Source organism: Mya arenaria, chromosome 9 (assembly GCF_026914265.1).
Source record: "Mya arenaria isolate MELC-2E11 chromosome 9, ASM2691426v1".
Lineage (NCBI taxonomy): Eukaryota > Metazoa > Mollusca > Bivalvia > Myida > Myidae > Mya > Mya arenaria.
The window spans coordinates 41108304-41131817 of NC_069130.1; the positions used below are offsets into that span (position 1 = coordinate 41108304).

The following is a 23514-nucleotide window of genomic DNA, read 5'->3' on the forward strand; positions in this document are numbered from 1 at the left end:
TAAGAAATCTGGATGGTTCAAAGTAGTTAAGGTTTTTTAGAAGTCTGGAATAAGCTAGGCCTTATGGAGTATATCAAGTAAGAGAATGATATGTTGAACAGTGATGATAACATGGAGTCTGGTGAATGAACAACAAGAATTAGTTTAATTGCTTTTATTAATGAACTCAGTATTATAACAAGTGTTGGCAGTAACATATCTTTTAAAAATGTGTTAATTATTGTAGCGTAACAAAACGCAAAAAAAACGGTAGAGTAAGTTGCACACATTTTGGTATTTTTATGCAGTTATAGAAATATGATGTTTTACATCAGAAATATGATACATGTAACACATATGTTTAATTCTTGAATCAACGAGTAGCTTTCTGCAACAAAATAATAAAAAAGACATTATTTCTTCAAATGCCCTATTTGTATGAAATATTGAATGTTGTAAGTATTAACAAGAGCTGTCACAGTATGTGACGAATGCCCCCGAATGTGACATTGACCTACGAACAAGGTCAGTACATGAAAAGTTGATCTTGCCTTTACGTGTCAAATACATATGGCAAGTTATTTTAAATTGCCTCTGAACATAAAAATACCACCCATACTTGACAACCTACACTGTTATGTCCTTATATTCAGAATTCCCTTGTGAATAAACACTTAGTGTATCTTTCACCTTAGAGGTAGGGACATGGGTCTTGGACACGACACGTCGTCTTCGTATGTGGAACACATGTAGCAAGTTATTTTAAAATCTGTCCATACAAGAGAAAGTTACAGCCCGGACACGACAACCTATACCCTATGTCCTTGTATGCAGCACTCCATTGTGAATAAACACTAAGTGTGACCTTGACCTTTGAGGTAGGGATACGGGTCTTGCAGGCGACATGTCGTCTTGGTATGTGGAACACATGTGGCAAGTTATTTAAGAATCTGTCCATACAAGGGAAAGTTACAGCCCGGACACGACAACTTATACTCTATGTCCTTATATGCAGCACTCCATTGTGAATAAACACTAAGTGTGACCTTGACCTTTGAGGTAGGGACAAGGGTCTTGCACGCGACACGTCGTCTTGGTATGTGGAACATATGTGGCAAGTTATTTTAAAATCTGTCCATACAAGGGAAAGTTACAGCCCAGACACGGCAACCTATACTCTATGTCCTTATATGCAGCACTCCATTGTAAATAAACACTAAGTGTGACCTTGACCTTTGAGGTAGGGACACGGGTGTTGCACGCGACACGTCGTCTTGGTATGTGGAACACATGTGGCAAGTTATTTTAAAATCTGTCCATACAAGAGAAAGTTACAGCCCGGACACAACAACCTATACTCTATGTCCTTATATGCAGCACTCCATTGTGAATAAACACTAAGTGTGACCTTGACCTTTGAAGTAGGGACACGAGTCTTGCACGCGACACGTCGTCTTGGTATGTGGAACACATTTGGCAAGTTATTTTAAAATCTGTCCATACAAGGGAAAGTTACAGCCCGGACACGACAACCTATACTCTATGTCCTTATATACAGCACTCCATTGTGAATAAACACTAAGTGTGACCTTGACCTTTGAGGAAGGGACACGGGTCTTGCACGCGACACGTCGTCTTGGTATGTGGTACACATGTGGCAAGTTGCTTTAAAATCTGTCCATACAAGAGAAAGTTACAGCCCGGACACGACAACCTATACTCTATGTCCTTATATGCAGCACTCCATTGTGAATAAACACTAAGTGTGACCTTGACCTTTGAGGTAGGGACATGAGTCTTGCACGCCACACGTCGTCTTGGTATGTGGAACACATGTGGCAAGTTATTTCAAAATCTGTCCATACAAGGGAAAGTTACAGAGCCGGATGGACGGTGCGATTTTAATATGCCCACCTTCGGGGGCATAAAAAAGCATAATGAGGAGTTTATAACAGTCATTACATATCAGATAGATTTACTGGACCACTTATTGCAAAGTTTTATATATGGTTTTACCTATGCCTGTTACCAAAAAGAACATAATGTAAATATTGCATTGCTGAATGAAAGTAGCCACCATTGTTTTAATTTTATGACGCAAAGAAGTTTGGATTTGACATATAAGCCTTACTGAACGGTTTGTTGGCATTGAAAGTAAATTTATTTGAATGAAATGACAATGTTGACATTGAAGCAAGGGCAAGTATGATAGTTTTGCTTAGTTTTGTATTGTCAAGCTGAATGGATTTAGACATAAAATAGCATGATTAAAATTGTAATAAGAACTAGATGGATGTCGGCGGAACGCCAACAATGTCGAGCCCGTTGTTTCTTCTAACAGTAAGGTTAAGTAGGGAAGTCTTATTGACTTTGAAGTATGACCTTGACCTGTTTTTGATAGACATTTTGGCATTTGACCTTGAAGCATGGCCTTGATCTACTGATGGTCATGGTTCTTGCACCCGAAACACCACATTCTCATGTTGATCATTTGTGCAAAGTATTTCAAAATATGTTGGTAAATAAGGAAGATATAGCCAGGACACCAGAAATTTTGGCATTTGACCTTGAGTTTAACTAATAAACAGGGTTCTTGCACCCAACACACCGTCTTCTCATGTTGATCAGTTGTGCAAATTTATTTTAAAATCTGTAAATGAGGAAATTTTAGCCTGGACATGAGAAATTTTGGCATTTGACCTTGAACTGAGGGACATGGTTCTTGCACGTGAAACATTGCCTTCTTGTGTTGATCATTTGTGCAAAGTTATTTCAAAATATATTGGTAAATGAGGGAGATATAGCTGGGACATGAGAAATTTTGGCATTTGACCGTGAAGCAGAACCTTGATTTTTAACTAACGGACATGGTTCTTGCATCCGACATACCGCCTTTTCATGTTGATCATTTGTGCAAAGTTATTTCAAAATATGTTGATAAATGAGGAAGATATAGCCTGGACATGAGAAATTTTGGCATTTGACCTTGAAGTTTGACCTTGACCTTGAACTGACGGACATGTTTCTTTCAGGTGACACATTGTCTTCTCATGTTGATCATTTGTGCAAAGGTATTTAAAAAAAATGTTGGTAAATGAGGAAGAAATAGCCGGGACACAAGAAATTTTGGCATTTTACCTTGAAGTATGTCCTTGACCTTGAAGTGACGGACATGGTTCTTGCACGCGACACATCACTTTCACGTTGATCATTTGTGCAAAGTTATTTTAAAATTGGTTGGTCAATGAGAGTGATATAGCCCAGACACAAAATTGACGGATTTACTGACTGACTGACTTACTTACTAACGAACGGACACCGGACCGCCTTTGTGACAACTATATCGAGCTTCCGCAAGCGGGCTCGACAAAAATGAATCAAAATATACAAGCATTTGGCACTTTGTAACTAAAAATCAAAAGGTACAAGTATTTTGTTCAATGAAAATATGATTTAAAATATACAAACTTTTGCCAGTATTATAAGAGATAAATTTTTAACTAGAGATTGCTTTTTTGAAAAAGCGCATGTCTCCCCCATTGTGTGGTCGTGGTTGAGAAATAATCAATGATGGACATGAAATTTGTACTTCCTCCCTACCAAGTTTGGTGAACCTAGGTCAAACCATTCTCAAGATATTGAGCGGAAATGTTTTTTACATTGGGGGTCGCCGCGACCTTGACCTTTGACCTAGTGACCCAAAAAACAATAGAGATCTTCTACACCTCATGACCAACCTCCCTACCAAGTTTGGTGAACCTAGGTCAAACCGTTCTCAAGATTTTGAGCAGAAATGTTTTTTATATTGGGGGTCGCCGCGACCTTGACCTTTGACCTAGTGACCCAAAAAACAATAGGGATCCTCTACACCTCATGACCAACCTCCCTACCAAGTTTGGTGAACCTAGGTCAAACCGTTCTCAAGATTTTGAGCAGAAATGTTTTTTATATTGGGGGTCGCCGCGACCTTGACCTTTGACCTAGTGACCCCAAAAACAATAGGGATCCTCTACACCTCACGACCTACCTCCCTACCAAGTTTGGTGAACCTAGGTCAAACCGTTCTCAAGATTTTGAGCAGAAATGTTTTTTATATTGGGGGTCGCCGCGACCTTGACCTTTGACCTAGTGACCCCAAAAACAATAGGGATCCTCTACACCTCACGACCTACCTCCCTACCAAGTTTGGTGAACCTAGGTCAAACCGTTCTCAAGATTTTGAGCAGAAATGTTTTTTATATTGGGGGTCGCCGCGACCTTGACCTTTGACCTAGTGACCCCAAAAACAATAGGGATCCTCTACACCTCACGACCAACCTCCCTACCAAGTTTGGTGATCCTAGGTCATGCGGTTTTCCAGTTATCGATCGGAAACGAACAAAGCATTCTCCTGATATTGCACGGAAATATTTTTTTACATTAGAGGTCACAGCGACGTTGACCTTTGACCTTGTGACCCCCCAAAATATAGGAGTTTTCTAAACCTCATGATCAACCTCCCTACCAAGTTTGGTGAACCTAGGTCAAACCATTCTCAAGATATTGAGCGGAAATGTTTTTTACATTGGGGGTCGCCGCGACCTTGACCTAGTGACCCCAAAAACAATAGGGATCTTCTACACCTCATGACCAACCTCCCTACCAAGTTTGGTGAACCTAGGTCAAACCGTTCTCAAGATTTTGAGCAGAAATGTTTTTTATATTGGGGGTCGCCGCGACCTTGACCTTTGACCTAGTGACCCCAAAAACAATAGGGATCCTCTACACCTCACGACCAACCTCCCTACCAAGTTTGGTGATCCTAGGTCATGCGGTTTTCCAGTTATCGATCGGAAACGAAGTGTGACGTACGGACGGACTGACGGATTGACGGACTACCGGACTACCGGACTGACGGACAGGGCAAAAACAATATGTCTCCCCCAGAGAGGGGGAGACATAATTAGTATGACAACAGACATCAAAACTTATATATAGAAATCATTTATATGAATCAAGAATTAAACACTAGAGTTTTAAAAGTTGAAATGACAAAGTTGGCACAGAAGACAGGGCGTGTACACTTGTTCTGTTAAGTCTTTGAATGTGGCTGAGCTAAATAGGTTTAGAAATACAAACATTTGACATCGCTAAAATTGTAACGGTAACTAGAACAATAATTTAAAATATACAAGCATTTGGCACTATGTAACTATAAATCAAAATGTGCAAGCATTTGGCACTATGTATGTAACTATACAGGGCTATTTATCTTGTATATTATAATCTTAAGTTTTGAAGTCGCAGGCCATCAAAACTTTTTTAGAAACCATGTTAAATGTATGAAAGATGATACCTAAGGGTTTTTGAAGTCAGATGGTTATACTTGCTAATCTTTCAAAAGATCATCATTTATTTAGCCCTGGTAATACATGTAAACATAAATGGCTATAAACTATGTATTAAGAAATGTTAAACTCCCCAAAGTTTAGAAGAGTTGTGTATCGAATGTACAGAAACTATAAAAATCACAATAACTATTTCAACAGCATACTTTGGTTTATGTATGTGTAACTGGTGAGTTGACAGTGGTGAATATATATTAAGGTATGGTAGTTCGTGGACACCCCTGATCGTTTTAAACTTGTTTAGTGTGAAACATTAGTTATGCAATATGTTTAAAATTTTAATATTTAAAGTTTTCCTGTACCGAATTGAAATTGTTAATAAATATATAAATTCATTTATGCCAAAGTCAATTAACTGATACAGTTAAAAAAATTAATGGTATTTTTTGTACTTGCCATAAAAGTGTAACCCTTTTTGACCCACCAGTGATATTGACCTTATTTTTCATGGGCGAGAAAATTTGTCAATGTATGTTTTAATTTTCAAGAAGAAACTATGAAGAAATGGCAAAGTAATGTTACATTTTCTTAGATAATTTTGAATATTTAACTCTTTAAGTAATCTTTTGTATGACTTGAACAGAATTTATTTGCAGGAGTATAAAGCTGTTGCCATGATCATTGTATGTTGATATTTAGAAGGGAAAGTACAAAGAAGTAGCAACTATTATGGCCATCAAAAAGACCCAATGTTTGACCTTCTATCCCCCTATTGACCTTGACCATAATAATTTTCCATGAACAACAGCTGTGTTCAGACGGGTTTCTGTTAACTGATTGAAGGAGAAGTATAAAGAAATGTCAATGTTATGGGTAATGTTAAGTTTTCGTGCTGATGTTGACCTTTTGACTATTGTGATGACCGATATGGAATTCAAAAGTTGTGATTGGAATTTCCAATTAGCTCTAAGTTAATCTTTAACAGGATGCAGAGGCCGGGTTAAGTGGTAAAGCCCCTTAACACTTTATAGAATAGTCAAGCTAAAAATGCAAAGAAGATTTTTTATATCATTGACCCATCTTTACACTTAATCTTTCATTCAATGATGAATCATTTTTTTATTAGTTTAACAATGAACTTTCCCGAGACAATTGCGTCTGTGTTTAGTAGGATTTCATCTTCCAGTTGGTGAATTGATAATTGTTCAAGATCACTGAAAGTGTCCTGAAGGACTTGCTTGTTTACAACATATTCCCTGTTGTCACAGGTGATGATGGCCTTCAGTTGATTTTTGACACTTGAAGTTCTGAACTTCCTTTTGCAGTGGGAACATGTGAATGTTGGCAAGTCTTCATTGTACGTCACCTCTTGAAGGCATCCAAAACATGTAGATGTACTGGAGGCTTGTACACTTTCAATTTCTTTCTTTTCCTCCAGTATTTCCTCGCCGGCATTTTGTGTTACATTTTCTAGATCGTCATGGAGGGTAATGTGAGAGTCTGTGCTAGTGGACAGTGTTTTCTCTCCCATGAATTCTATTACTGTGACGTCTTCCCACCTATTCGTTCGGCCTATTGCTACTTTTTCAATGTCCTCATTCCAGATTGCTAGATGTATTGAATCGGTTTCAATCCGCGATTCTGATTGTCATTTTTGTCAACTTTTCGGACACTTTCACTGGAGTTGATACCTGAACAACCTTGGCAACAACATGGACCTGAAATGGAAGTATTGCTTGATGTATTAAATTTCTATTTTTGTATTTGTATACATGCATAGAGTGGTGTTGGGTTGGATATATGTCTGACTGTTTGGGTAATTTTTTTATAACATTTATATGTACGGTATAAGAAGAGATTTTCTTACAGCAAAGAAGGTAGTGTGTTTTCTGTGTTATTAGTATGTTTTACAGTGTTACATCATATCATAAGCAGTCTATTTTCCAGAAGTATAGTCAATACCATGTTGTTTAAATAATTTAATTCATGAATGCAACTGGTAGTTATGCAATGATTTGTTTGAGATGAAATTCAACTGAAATAGTAATTAAACAAGAAATGTCACAGTAAGTGACGAATGCCCCAGAATGTGACATTGACCTATTAATAAGGTCAGTATATGAAAAGGTTACAGTCCGGACACAACCACATACACTTAATTTTTTTATATGCAGCATTACATAGCAATCATATGATAAGTGTGACATTGACCTTGGAAATAGGGACATGGGTCTAGTGCGTGACACATCGTCTTTATTATATATGTCAAACACATGTGGCAAGTTATTTTAAAATCGGACCATTGATTTTCAATTCGGGGGCATAAAAATGACAAGAACAATGAAACATTGAATTGGTGAATCACTGATCACTTTGATAACAGTTTTGAGCCATTTTAAAGTAATATGATTCGAAAATGCTTTTAAATGACAAAGGGATTAAGAGAAATGGAACAGACATGGTTAGGCAATAAGTCAGGGTTCCCGTTGTCTGTTACACATGGGGGATTCATAAACCCTACTTTGGAAATTTTGTACCTCATATATGGAAATAAAGGAAACACTGTGATAAATGGTGAAATCTTAAGAGTAATTTTCCCCCATATGAGGCGTTCTGGGAACCCTGTATGTCGGGTTACAGTGCTGAACTTGAAATGTTTATAACATAAAATTTACCTTTTCCCACACTGGTGCTTCTTTGACAACATTCAGTGTCATCTTTTTTCCAACATCTTCAGGGGGTTGTGCAGTGAAGTTCAGCTTTCGACTTGGTTTTGTAATTTTGGACTGATAAGTGTATTTCAAGTCAAAGTTTCCAGGTTTCTTGTATGATAGCATTGTAGCCATTTGCTGGAGGCACACTTGTGTTCTACAAAAAAAGGAAAAGGATTAGAGCATGTGTTTGGATGTAAATTTTTGACAGAATGCAGTTTCTGACAATGTGCATTTTTCGTTTTTTCTTTTGATATTCACAAAGAAGTTACTGCAGGTTAAATCGGTAGTTACTGAGCAACTAACCAACAATATACTTTAATACCAAAACATTAGTTTACCTAAATACATGTCTACAAGTTTTTGACAATTTCTGTTTTGTTCCTCTCATGTGCGATATCTGCAAGTGCGATAACCATATTGACAAATTTATTAGTAGCAACAGGTGTTTTTGCCCAAAATGTATTGACTCCTAAACTGGTTGTTGGTGAATGTTTGTGTTCGGGTAATTATGTCATGCTGTTTTATTTCAAAATATTTTTTTATTCTTTATACCATAACATCCAAGTGTTTCATCGGTGGGGAATTTTAAAGTTAATTAATATATAATTTGTCAAATCCGCTGAAAAACGATTTGTTGGAAACTGCTTCTACTTCAGTATTCATTTAAACGCTGAGGAAATATAAAGACACCTGTTATTTTGTATGTTGACTGACATTTCATACTTACACTTAACAACTTTTCTAACGCTACCAGTAGCATTTTTGCAATAACTTTAAAACTACTTGTGATAATTGTGTGAAATTTTCAGAACAGTTAAAGAAATATATTAGACAGTGGTTGGTAGAAGACAAACTACAAACGTTTCCATATTTTGAAGATTTGTATTTTATTCGATGTAACCCCCACTTTTCAAAGTCACAAAATTTATTGATTGATAAAATTACTAATAAAAATAAAGTCCTTTGAATGCTAACAATACAATTAGCAGTAGATTAAATAAACATACATGTAAATTGTTATAACCATCTTTGAACTAGAACTGTAAGCCATAGGCTAACGAATACCCCCCACCCCTCCATGTCTAGGTTGTTTGCCCTGGAGTTAGGCCGGACAAAGCTAATTTTGCCTACAAGGGGAGATAACTCCAGTCAGGGTCATGTGACCTGTACCAAATTCACAGAGGCAAAAGTTTACAACATGGCCATTAATTTCTGAAAGTTTGATAAAGATTTGTTGAATAATAACAAAGATGAATCCCGGACAGGGCTTATTTTGTCTACTTTAACACATCAAGGGGAGATAACTCCAGTCAGGGTCATGTGACCTGTACCAAATTCACAGAGGCGAAAGTTTACAACATGGCCATTAATTTCTGAAAGTTTGATAAAGATTTGTTGATTAATAACAAAGATGAATCCCGGACCGGGCTTATTTTGCCTACTTTAACACATCAAGGGGAGATAACTCTGGTCAGGGTCATGTGACCCGTACCAATTTCACAGAGGCGCAAGTTTACATCATGGCCATTAATATCTGAAAGTTTGAAAAAAATTTGTTCAATAACGACAAAGATGAATCCCGGACAAAAAAAAACGGACGGACAGACGGACAGACAGACGGACAGACGGACAACCCGATTCCAGTATACCCCCCCTAAACTTTGTTTTGGGGGGTATAATAACATCAATGTAAAGACACGTGTCATTCCGATACATTGAATGAAGCGTAACAACACACAGTCCACCGTGTTTGGCACACTGAACTAAATTGAGAAAGTGTACTTAAATCACCACCTTTAAAGCTTTTTTCAAGCTCGATTACATTAAAGATGAAGTGTTTATGTCATGTACTCTTGGGGTAACGATTATTTAGTACTTCGTATGATTTCCATTACCACATACACTTGGATGACGCCAGCATCGACTGCGCATGGACAAAACGTAATTTCGACAAGTGGCCTGAGAAACATGGTTCCCACTCCTCAATTCAAAAGCGAGAGTATATGCCCTGTGCTGCTGCAACATTATAGTATACCCTGATAATGCTTGTTCTAAATGAAAAATAGCTTTACTATATGCTGACATTATAATAATAGTGTTACTAGTTGAATGATCATTTTTATTCTTCAAAATCATATATTTTTAAGTTTCAAAAGAGTGTCTGGCTTAGCCAAATGGTGTCGGGGTTGGACGAAATAACTCGCAAATTTTATTCTTTTTTCCCTACTTATTACTGATTAATACAGAGTGCAGATATCTCAGACTGTTTCGGCGATATATTGATGCGGCTAATGCCGACACCCATTAATATATTGTATTGATGAAGTGAAGTTTGGTGTAAAACGATTTTTTGCGTTAAAGTGTTTACCCGAATTTACTCTTTCCACTTAGGCCACACCAAATTAATTTCTAGTTCATCGGATTTCCCGCATGAGTTTTTTTCAAAGTAAAAAATAATAATTTTTATTTGAAATTTGCCTCCGCCCGCATCATTAAGAAGATGTCACAATATATTTTTTGGAGCTGGCATTTTTTTCGCCATATCGAACAACTATCGCCTATATTTGTTACAATGTTAGTGCTTTGCAACCTTAATTCGATTAGTTGTACATCGGTCAACCGAATGTATCCAGAAGCAAGATGGCTGCCCCCATGTGAATCGTTTTTTGTGATCATAAATAGTCTCTTTACATGCATTTTATCGTATTCAACCAACCAAAATGTAAAATAATTGACTAGTTTGACAAGCATACAATAGGTTTACTGTGTAAACGGCTGGGTTTCTTAGTCAATGCATTTGTAATCAATGGTCTGCTTCTCGCAATCAGCAAATTCTTAGATTCTTGCATTGATGACTCAGTTTGTTTGATCGACATTAAAAATACTTAAACTGAGCTTATTAATACAGTTATCATTATAAGAATAATAACTGATGTCATTTAAGTTTTCATAGCAATGCATATTTGTGAATAATTTACAAGTTTGCCCACAAGTTGTTTAAGGAAGAAATTGAGTCATCTTTGGCACTGGTGTTTTCATCGTCACTCGCGGAATCATCCAAGATAACATTTTAGTTATAATGCAAAAACAATTCAAAACACTTCCAATGGAACTGCAAATGCCTCTTGCAAAATACAATATGCACATTTGTAGCAAGTTGCATTATTCCAGAGAACATGTAAAATTTTGCAAAACTTGATATTTTAAGCCACTAAAATTCAGTGCAAATATTCAAGAAAACAACTGGCACCAAACAGGTTTACCTAGTATTTATAACTGATGTATGCCCTTTATTAGAATTAGGAGGGAAAAAACATAATGATATGTTAGAAAAAAAAACCTTGGTGTTTACTCTCAACACAATGCCAGTCAACTCAGTGTACCTAAATCATCAACAGGAACTTGTCTAATTGGATTTTGATGAATATGGTTGTATGTAATCTAAATACCCTTCTGAGGGCCTCTACTGAATATACATGTGGGTCAATGCTTGGTCACGTGATGAGACTAGTAGTGGGTCAAAATTTGCACGAACTTATAGGATACATTGATTAAGAACGTAATGCTATAAAATTAAGAACATTTAAGACTTACTTCGCATTTTCCATGTCTCTGAAAGCATGGTGACTTTCTGCTCTCCAAGAAACAAGGGTTTCGTAACCTGTTTCTGTTTGTACTGTCGCTCCAAAGAACTGACTTCCATTTCTGCTCGTTTTAAGAGGTGACACTTTGTGAATATAACCAACAACGTCAGGACAACTCTCTGGTTTCTTGTTTGTTTGCGCCATTGTTTTGATAGCAAAACGTTTGCGGGAAACCGATCTACTCAGTAACTATTTTCTATAGTCCTACGCTCAAAAAAGTAGGTCCAATGTTGGTCATGAGCAGTGGTCGAAACTAGTACTAGCCCGACAGCAAAAAACTAGTATTTTTTTCTCTCGGATTAGTGTAAATTCTCTATATACAAGCCCGACTTAAAAGGGACGAAAATAATTCCTGAAATGGTTTATCACTAGTTACAAGGGAAATCACAGGTTGTTAAAAGGTCATTGGTTGATGAAGGAAGTCACTGGATGCTAAAAAAATCACTGGTTGCTACGTTGTTTAAGTATATTGTTGACTAACAACGCATGAGGGACGACCCATGATGGACGACAGACAAAAGGCGGTCACAAAAGCTCACCTTGTCACAAAGTGACTGGGGAGCTAGAAACCCATGACCCCTGGAACGTGGATAATTTTGAAGCTTAAGTTTGAACAATGTTGGTAGAGGTCTACTAAACAATGCTTCACGCCAAATATCTAAGACCTAAGCCTTGTGGTTTTGGAGAAGAATTGTTTTTAAGGTTTTACTATATACATATAAGGAAAACCAATGACCCCCCGGGGCGGGGTCATTTTGTACCCCAATGCCAAAGTTTGGACAATAAAGGTAGAGGTCCACTTAATGATGTATTATGCCAAATAGCTCTAGTCCTTGTGAATTCGGAGAGAATTTTTTTTAATGCTTCCATTATATACAAATATTGAAAACCTAAGCCTATGAACACGGGGCGTGGCCAATTTTGACCCCAGGGCTAAAGTTTGAACAATCTTAATAGTGGTCCGATAAACGATGCTTCATACCAAATATCTAAGGCCTTCGCCTTTTGGTTTCGGAGAAGAAGATTTTTTAAGTTTTCATCATATACATACAGTACACTCCACGCGGAACTACCACTTTCCGTTTTCCTCGGCGGATTTCGGTCATCGCGGACACGACATCCAATTGATCATAATCCTCTTTCCTCGGCGTTTTTACTCGTTCACCCACCGAGGCTGATCAGTGGACCGTATAATTACAATCGCCGCGTTACTCGGAGGTAAAAACACCGCGAAACTCGGAGGAAAACCGATAAGAATCTCCCACTGTATCTAATTTTGTTTAATTTATTTGATAATTTTTGCTACACCCCTAATTGTTTATAAAAATAATTTATTTCGCGTACCTAATTTTCGGACACCCAAAGAACATCAATCGTAACTTTCACACTTACCAAGTTTCACAGACGAAGATTATTGATTTTCATCTTTTATCCTGGCTAGATTACCTAACCGTATAGTACACCACTGTGACAAGTTAATTAGTGAATACCCATCTTAAATGATGTATTGCATGTAGAAAGAGAAAGTGTGAAATATTTATTGGAGGATTAAATAAATAACAAGGGCAATCAAGGGATTAAGAAAACAAAGACATGACATTTTTGTAAAACAAACTTATACCACACTTATAGACTGTAAGAAGCAATTATGTACAGGTATACTTATTGAATCATCAATAAAAGTCAACACATTCAATGATATAGGTAACTAATTAATGTGATGAATTAAAGTTGGAAATGCAATACTCCAGTTACATTCGAAAACACCACTCAGACACATTAATCCTGCATAACAATATACATGCTCTCCATGAGATCCTCGTGGGTAAAACTGTGAGTTATGTGACGTCACACAGTGTGACTGTTTGATCTGAAGCCGATAGAATGTGTTATTCATTTTAATGCATGTATAAAATGGTGTTTAATGGGATTTTAATTAACTTGATAAAGGATTTACACTTATATGCGTAATAAATAAGTTTAGAATCATTGATAAGTACGGATAAATTAATAAGTCAGGTAAAATGCAAATTAGGAAAAAAAGACCGAAAAATTATCACACTTACAAAGTTCTCAACACCTTCATTACTCCAATCTAATTTAAGTTCTCAACACCTTAATATATAGTAAGAGAAAGATAACAATAACAAACACAAACGAACGCTATCTTTTAATTACATAATGTGAAAAACAACAGTTGTTAGACGATGCTGATGAATATTGATATGGAAATTTTCGATAATTGTTTTTAAAAAAGGAACCTACTGTACTTTGAAAAATTAATTATCTAATTATTTAATACTGTTTTAACAGAAGCAATGTACTGTAGTGTATATAAGGAAACCCATGACCGCCCGGGTGGGGCCATTTTTTGACCCCAGGGCCAAAGATTGAACAATATTGGTACAGGTCAACTAGATGATATATCATGCCAAATATCTAAGCTCTTGTCACTATTTGATTTTACGTGTGTATCTATTTGTTATTAATTGTTGTATGTGGCCCATTTTGAAAATTGGTATGTGTACTAAATATGTTATCCAGTTTAAATTAAGACGTTACTTGTCTTTGTGAGTTCGGAGAAGATTTTTTAAGTTTTCACTATAACACATATATATAGAGAAAACCCATCAGCCCCGGGGTGTGGCCAATTTTGACCCCAGGGCCATAATTTGAACAAACTTTGTAGAGGTCCACTAGACGATGAATCATGCCAAATATCTAAGCTCTAAGCCACTAAGTTCAGAGGAGATGATTTTTGAAGTTTTCATTATAAACATATAGAGAAAACCCATGACCCCCCAGGGGGCGGGGCCAATTTTGACCCCAAGGCCATAATTTGAACAATCTTTGTAGAGGTCCACTAGACGATGAATCATTCCAAATATCTAAGCTCTAGGCCAAGTAAGTTCAGAAGAGAAGATTTTTGAAGTTTTAACTATAAACATATAGAGAATACCCTAACCCCCCGGGGCGGGGCCAATTTTGACCCCAAGGCCATAATTTGAACAATCTTTGTAAAGGTCCACTAGACGATGAATCATGCCAAATTTCTAAGCACTAGTCTAAGTAAGTTCAGAGGAGAAGATTTTTGAAGTTTTAACTATAAACATATAGAGAATACCCATGACCCCCCGGGGCGGGGCCAATTTTGACCCCAGGGCCATAATTTGAACAAACTTTGTAGAGGTCCACTAGACAATGAATCATGCCAAATATCTAAGCTCTAGGCCAAGTAAGTTCAGAGGAGAAGATTTTTGAAGTTTTCACTATAAACATATAGAGAAAACCCATGACCCCCCGGGGCGGGGCCAATTTTGACCCAAGGGCCATAATTTGAACAATCTTTGTAGAGGACCATTTGGTGATCCTACCTACCAAATATCAACGGCCTAAGCCTTGTGGTTTGGGAGAAGAAGAATTTTAAAGTTTTTCCTTTTGGTTGCCATGGCAACCAGAGTTCTGCATGGAATTGAATTCTTTGAACAACTTTGATAGAAGACCACCCAAGGGACATCCCTATGAAGTTTTATTAATATTGGCCCAGCGGTTAAGGAGGAGATGTCTTTTAAGTAAATTGTTGACGGACGACGCACGACGGACAAAAGGCGATCACAAAAGCTCACCTTGTCACAAAGTGACAGGTGAGCTAAAAAAATCCCTACCTACCGACCCATCTTTTTTTCAGCATGTTACAGGAAACGGACATATATTTTTAGGCCTCATTGTATTTAATAAGTACAAAGAGGAACTTCAAGCGAATACTAAAACATTCTGCATTAATTATGAACATTCATTAAAGCTGAACTCTCACAGATTGTTTAGACAACATTTTTTTATAATTTGTATGGGAATGAGCCAATGTTTGCGTTAATATCTGTAAACCAGTAATATAAGACAGCTGACAAGATCAGACACGTTTTATTCAAATTCTCGAAAATTGAAGTTTAATGGCTAAAAGAGTTAGTAACGCTTTAAGAAAAATGAGTTTTTCGGCAGTTCTTTAGTGAGTAATCTTATATGATTGAATGATCAGCAATGTATTAATGCCTTTAGAAATCAGCTGATTCTGGGATACAAAATGAAATAAAGGTCAAAACTGTCAATATGTGAGAGTGCAGCTTTTAAGTCATCTAAATCGCATAATATGATTATAGTATGATTCATATGTTTACCTCTGTTAACAAATTTGGCTGTGTCGCAACGTTAAATGACAGCTTGTTCTGGAAATCCTTACAATTCATCATGACGCTGATCACACCGTTAAAGTCACTGTCTTTGATGGAGGACACGGTCTTATAGCCATCAGGAGGCAGGAAACACTTGCCGATCTCCCAGTGGCTCGTACACCATTTGTCGGCATTTGTGTTCTTCCATGATGGTCCCGAAAACCTGTGATGTTTGACTATTTCATCATGGACGCCTTTACAAATCCCGTTTGGACACGGAGAATACAGCTTTTGAGGGGAGTTATGAAATTTACAGTTTCTAGTACTGGTGCATATCCCACGAGTAGGGCAATTCAACACGTTCTCGGTGAAACATTGTGCACATGTTGCCCCGCCTGGAAGACCATTAGATGTTCTGACGTTGTTATAGATGTCCTGGTGAACGCATGTCAGCACATCCTCTACCAGAGGCTGTAGACCCTCCTTGGTTATATTGAGGGCGAAGGCAGCCTTGACCCAGTTCTGTGCTTTCTTATCCTTCAATAATTGGTCATAAGTTGTCATTGTTTTGCCATGAGATTGTATTCATCACCTGGTAAAAGAAACAAGTCACTTGAGTATTGCTAATTAAATAATACAAAAGTCCCCTTAGTGTTCTTAATACAATGAGGACAATTTGAAATTACTAGCATAAATTTAAAAACACACAATGTTTAAACAGCAGCCACATTTTTGTACAACACAAACTTAAAATATTGTTGGCCTGCATAATATCCCTATTGCCCTCTATCCGCATACAGCATTACATGAAGTTTTAATACTTCATTAATAGGCAAAGATCCAGTTAAAGAGAATGGCATATGCACTACTGTAGCAGCCAATTGTATCATAGATGCAATACAAAGCAGCTTTGATAATCTTTGGATATAATTTTGCTGTTATAAAAGAATCCTATTCAAGTGATGTAAATGGATTCTTTTTGTTGTTAGATCAACCACATTTCGTCTGGCGATTTCGACATATCAAGTTTCTAAACACTTTTTAGTTTTTTACAGATCAAGTTTAAGTAACATTTACACTATTTATGTCGCCATGGTAACCACAATTTTGTCGAACAATGAATAAAATGATGTGCATGACATTCGGACAGACATCTCCTACGGTGAAATCGGTAGGGGATTATAATTATGCCTTAATATACAGCATAAAATTATTGAAGTTATAACCTTTGTAATGGTTCACCGTTATTATATTGTTTACCAAAATAAACAATTTAATGAGATGCAGTCGCAGAGCTCTTTGGTTTGGTAAATCCATACTAACAACCCTTAAACCAGCTTAGTATTCGAGACTATATTTTGTCTACTGGTCCAGCCCCTATAACCGCTGACTGATAATTTCCTTAATAAATGTACTGCAGATTTTAAAAATACTGTCATCCCATTGGGCAAAAATATAATTTCAACCACCAATCGCAGATTCGATGAATATATATAAATTTATTTTAACTCGATAATGTGACGAAAGATTAACTTATAGAATCACTCCCGAGTCTGTTTCCTGGGCAGAAACAATTACTATGTCCTTTCTGAGAGGTCATGAGAAAGAACCCCTGATGGGGATCGAACCCACAACCTCTTGAGTGAGAGACGGACACCTATACCACTAGACCACTCTCAAGGGGTCGCAGGCTTGACTCCCATGCTGGCCTACCGAGCCTATAGTATCAGGTAATCACCAAAAAAGGTAAATGAAATGATAAAACTATGTTTCATTCACTATATTTCAGTACATGTGTAGATGCATTGTTATAATACAGTATTATTCATTGTATTATTTAAAGTTATCCTTCTTACCTGATTTATATGTTTATCGAATAACATTTATGTAAATTTTTGTTCTATAAGACTGTACTGTATGCACAGTGGCTTGATGACAAAGGCTCATTAAAGTCACAATATATAATTTCAACTAGCCAAAATTATATTTTATACATACTAGAACAATTATATCACCAAAATAATACATTGCCATAAACATAAAACGAGATTTGACAAAGTTCAAAAATACCCTATACTGTAGTCTAAAATAATAAACGTGTTATACGGGATTCTTCCAATCCCTAACGTCTAAACGGGAATGTGCAAAAAACGGGGGTGTTTTAAAAATATTAAAATTGTTTTAAGTGAAGTATTTTATTGTTGAAATTGATCATAAAGAGTAATATTCATATTTTACCATGTAAGTGAAATGTTATTTTGCACTAAACAAGCATTTAATGCATAAAAACAAGTTGTTTACCTTTCCAATAAAACGAAAGTTGACTGACACAAACAACAATTATGCGAAGGGGAACAACTCGATACAATCGTAATAACTCGGCCTCCTCCGACAAAGCTTCGAGATGGACCTCGTTATACAATCGTAACAACTCGGCCATGGCCGAAATGTTCCGAGCGATTTAAAACTGTGCCCTGAAGCCTTGCAGGTGCCCTTCATGTATATATCGTTATGTTTTGACAGAATGAAATGAAGAAAAGCCGTCAAACTCATAATTAGAAGTTGGATATTTATTTTTTGTGTACGGAACTAAATATAATATAACATTATCTGGTAATATTTCTTGTTTTTATGATATTTTATAGACGCTATATGCTTTAACCCGGAATCCTGAACTTATCCCACTTTTGATACTAAACAATTTGTACGTGAAGGATTTGCCATATGTATGTTTCTTTGTATATGTTCTGATTATCATGTGTCACTTCATATTGGAGGAAATAAAGAATCTCCCTCCCTACTTTTTGACATGACATTTGATGACATGTTAGAATAATTAATGGTAAATGCGATCATGTTAAAAAATATTGTAATAAATTACTGCATTGACATTTTGACTCTGCAAAAGTGCATCTTTAATTGCTGTTTCATTCTCATAAACACTATGTATACATGTTAATCTACAAATAATATAATACAATGCAAGTGTATGCAAGTAATCATTCATAGTTTATCTTGTGAAATAACGTTTATTCGAAGTAGTTACCGATTTTAGGAATTCCTAAAGTTGTCATGGAACTGTCATTTCCGCCATTTTGAGACCTGGGAAATTGCAAGTGCGGTATGATACATCGGTTCATTTTCAGAACATGAATGTTATTTATAACTTTTAATGTAATTTTAAACTGTCTTACAATGTTATTTGTTAATAGCAAATCGTAATTCAACAGATGCATCACATGATGCATTACTCTGAACTGATATGTATTTGAACTATTTTGTAACATCCGCGCGTTCCTCTAACCGAAGTCCAAGGTTATGAAAATTATTTTGATTGTGACTTTTGCAAATGAACCAATGTCACAAAGCGGTGCGGGGTGATACAGGAATCCAGTGGATTTCACGTGAAATCCACTCAAAACGTGAAAAATTAAATTATTAATTAAAATAAGGCCACAACAAATTGATCATTTGTTCGTCGGATTTGCCGCACCTAAAATTCGAAAAACGAAAAAAAAATAAAAAAAACTTTTTTTTTGCGCCCGCACTTACTATTTGGCCGCGCATATTATTTTTTTTGTTTACTTCTGAATTTCCTCTATTTTCTGAAGTTATTTTACTAAGAATTTAATCCTTCAACGTCAACTTCGCCTTTTTTGAAGGTATTTCCATGCTTTACATTCTTCGCGAGCAAAATTTCCTCGTGTCAGGACAAAATCAGGTCCGGGTAACCGCAAAACAGCCGATATTTGTTGACAGTCTTTTTTGTCGGGAATATTTTGCAGGACGCACCGTTGTTATTTATTTCCGGTATTAATTTTCGGGTTACTTTCAGTTTTCGTAATGTAAAATACACGTTTTAAATGAAAATCAGTGTCAAAGTCAATGGATTACAGTCTTCAGTAAACAACAACAGTTTCACAGCGTCGAAGTCAATAATTATCTATGTGTGTTTTAAGTAATTCATTGTTTTGTACTCAAAATTTTGTGTTAAATAATAACTAAATCGGATTTTGAGTGCAAAACTTATATTAAAATACACGGACACACGACTTAACACAATTGAACATGTTTTGGTGAGTTATTTTTTAAATTTTCTAAAATGCATTTCTCAGTTTTCATATAATCATAATCGTTATAAACAGATAAAAATAGTAGGACTTGTAAATGTTTTAGAAACAGCCTGTACATTGAATTTATGAACCAGTCAATCCACGCCCCCTTCCCCACCCCCAGGTCCTGGGGTATACCTGGATAGTCGGGGAAATGGGCCAAGATTTACCTTCCAGGTGGCCCCACAGTGCCGGGTGAATGCAGTGGATATACCCGGGGTTGGCTGGACTGAAAATCAAAGTCCCCGCTATTCCCCGGACCTTGGGGCGTGGTTACAATTGACTAGTGCATTACATACACATGGACAGTATAAAAAAACATCAGTAAAATCAGAAAATAAAAACTTTTATAAGTAAAATGACTGTTTTAATTTTCTCAATTCTTCGTTTTTATCCACTTGTTTTCTTTGATCCATTTGTATAAAATGGCCTGTAATTAAAGTGGCCTGTTTCTTATGGGCATTGGTTTATACTATTTTTTTTTTAGCTCGATTGTGACGAAAGCTGATAGCTTATAGAATCACTCTCGAGTCCGTTTCCTGGGCAGACACCAGTACTGTGTCCTTTTTTTGAGAAGCTATGAGAAAGTACCCCTGGTAGGGATCGAACCCACAACCTCTTAGGTGAGAGGGTTCCCGCTGGCGATCGCCATTTGCGACAAAATCGCAAAAGTGGCGACAACTTTTCAAATTTGGCGAATTTATGGCGACAACGATTTTTTTCTAAAATATTTTCTTAAAATGACGTAAGTGGTGACCATGTGGCCTGCATGATAATCGATTCTGTCACTGTCATAAATCAAGCGCATCTGCTGGTGCGACAACAAAAATTAATCCGATAATTAGGGCAAGCAGTCACGGCCCAGTCAACACCTCGCTAATTATTGCAGAATTTTATTGCTTTCACGGATAAACAATGACATCCTTTAACTGTTATGTCTCTTATTAGCAAACAATTTTAATATCTAGCTCAACAGCCTTGTTGTTGCGTAATTATCGCGTTAGTTTTAAATATGCAAATCGTAGAATTTTATGTTGTCGGAAAGTCACGTGATATGGCATGCAAATTTCGTAATGACGTTTACGCGCTAAAAATAGACTTGCTTTCGGTTTTGTCGCAATTTGTAATTGCTATAAATGCAGCATTCTAAGAGCTCAAAAAGTGTCAAAAAGATTAACAGAAATCAAATAAATAGGATTTATTTATGGTATTGGTTCACCGCCCAGGATAGGTGTGCGGTGGTTGAACTGTCACTCTGGGACCCTTCAATGTGCTCACGCCGGGACCCGGAGTATAAACTACTAACACCACCACCAGTGGATATCTTATATTTTTGATCACTCAACCATTTACATTCTTACACGACAAGATCTTAGAAATCCTAAGATGGCAACGCCATACGTAATTCCAAAACTGGTAGGCACTATTTAAACACAAACTAAATATATTCTACAGTTACATTGCTATTTAAAAGCTAATATTATTTATTTACTGAGAAGATAAAACGCTGATTATAATTACGCAGACATGAAAATAATAATTGTTTTGCTTCCAAAGAGACACTGCGTTGCGCCGCTATGAACCTGTTAATTTAATATAATATGCATGTGTTTCATGTATATTTAAATAAGGGAGCCATAAATTAGACGTCTTCGGAAATGAAAGACTTTGTTGTTGTTTTTGACGAAATTGTTCCAACGGTCAATTAGAATAGAAGCCATCCTGACGAAGACAAAATGTGTTACAATATTAAGGACGTAGCGTGTTAATGGTATGAAGTTTTATTTCTGCAAATTAAAAGACTGTTTTATTTAAAAACGTTCATAAAATCATAATGTAAATGTGAATTTGAAGGCATTTTTTGTACTCAGGTGATCTAAAAAAAGTCAAATCACCCTTTTCATGCCTACAGCCTTTGAACTCTCACAGTCAGTGTTAATATCTAAATAATCATACATCAAATTGATGATTATGTGTTTCTATGATTCACAGCCTATAAATAGGTTTGCACTGGGATACCAATTAAGATGGTTTATCACAAAGGTGAATGAAAGAAATGGTTTCCTAATATAAAAAAAAACAACACAAAAAACATAACATTAAACATAAATTAAACCGAAATGCAATACTTTTGTCATATAGAATGACAATTCGTATAATATATGTACAATGTAACTACATGTATGATAATCAAGCCTTATTTAATATATTCATCACATTTGTGCAACCGTTATGGATGAATGAGTACAGTATTAAAACCAGTAGAATCCATAATTGTGTGCGATATAATCATGAAGTATTTTGTTAACTCTAAGCCGTATTCCCTTTATAAATTACTTATCTATTATTTTCCTCCTCTTTAACCAGTATGTATAATTATCTATACCAAATTGTTTATTTTGAGGTCTTAATGGGGAAATGACTTTCAAGGTTTGAGCAGTATACATACACGTAAAACGAAAGCAGTTAACAGCGTATAAAACAGGTCGAAACAGGATCATGAAAAATAGGTAAAATGAAACATGATTTTCAAATATTAAACTCACTAAATATGGTTTTTCATTTCTTAATGTCTCTGATTACACATATAATGTGATGCAGATCTGAAAAGTTGTTGAATTGTGTTTAAAAAAAATGAAAACTCACATTCACGGCCGCTATCATAGTAACCGAATACGTGACGAATATCAAACAAAGCGCATGCGCGAATACACGTGGGTGCCAACCCTAACAACCCGGCCTTCTCCGGCAAGATTCAAAATAGACCACATAAACACTCATAACTGGCCGTCGGTCGCTCTCATTGGGTGGCTGGGTGAGCCGTAGGGTTTACGTCGTTTCTGCCTGGCTTCTCGAAACTTATTGAAAACATTCCGAACACTTCTGACTTTAAAGGTTTGAGCAGTATACATACACGTAAAACGAAAGCAGTTAACATTGTATTAAACAGGTCGAAGCAGGATCATGAAAAATAGGTAAAATGAAACATGATTTTCAAATATTAAACTCACTAAATATGGTTTTTCATTTCTTGATGTCTCTGATTACACATATAATGTGATGCTGATCTGAAAAGTTGTTGAATTGTGTTTAAAAAAATGAAAACTCACACATTCACGGCCGCTATCCTAGTAACCGAATACGTGACGAATATTAAACAAAGCGCATGCGCGAATACACGTGGGCGTCAACCCTAACAACCCGGCCTTCTCCGGAAAGATTCAAAATAGACCACATAAACACTCATAACTGGCCGTCGGTCGCTCTCATTGGGTGGCTGGGTGAGCCGTAGGGTTTACATCGTTTCTGCCTGGCTTCTCGAAACTTATTGAAAACATTCCGAACACTTCGGCCAAGTCGTAACAACTCGGCCTTCTCCGGCAAGCTACGAGATATACATCCTAAACAATCGTAACAACTCGGCCATCTCCGGCAAGCTTCGAGATAGACCTCGTAAATAGTAGTAAGGATATACGAAAGTGCGATGCGGCTACCGGCGATTAACACCGTTTTCAATCCGCGTAAAGAAGGCCCATTGTAACAACAAGGAAATGGATTGTGTTAAATTA

The 23514-nt window shown here is 36.5% G+C and overlaps 1 protein-coding gene across 5 annotated transcripts in view; it reads right to left on the reverse strand.

Moving 5' to 3' along the window:
* LOC128246944 (uncharacterized) overlaps positions 1–23086 on the reverse strand; it is a 36418-nt gene extending 13332 nt beyond the window's left edge. The window contains exons 1-2 of one of the 5 annotated variants that reach the window (XM_052965522.1): positions 23058–23086; positions 15840–16425 (exon numbers count right to left, since the gene is read on the reverse strand). In XM_052965522.1, coding sequence (XP_052821482.1) covers positions 15840–16397 — 558 coding nt within the window. In that variant the 5' untranslated portion in view covers positions 16398–16425; positions 23058–23086. The other 4 variants (XM_052965521.1, XM_052965520.1, XM_052965523.1 and 1 more) reach the window with 4 other exon arrangements.
* Between the last annotated feature and the right edge of the window lie 428 nt (positions 23087–23514).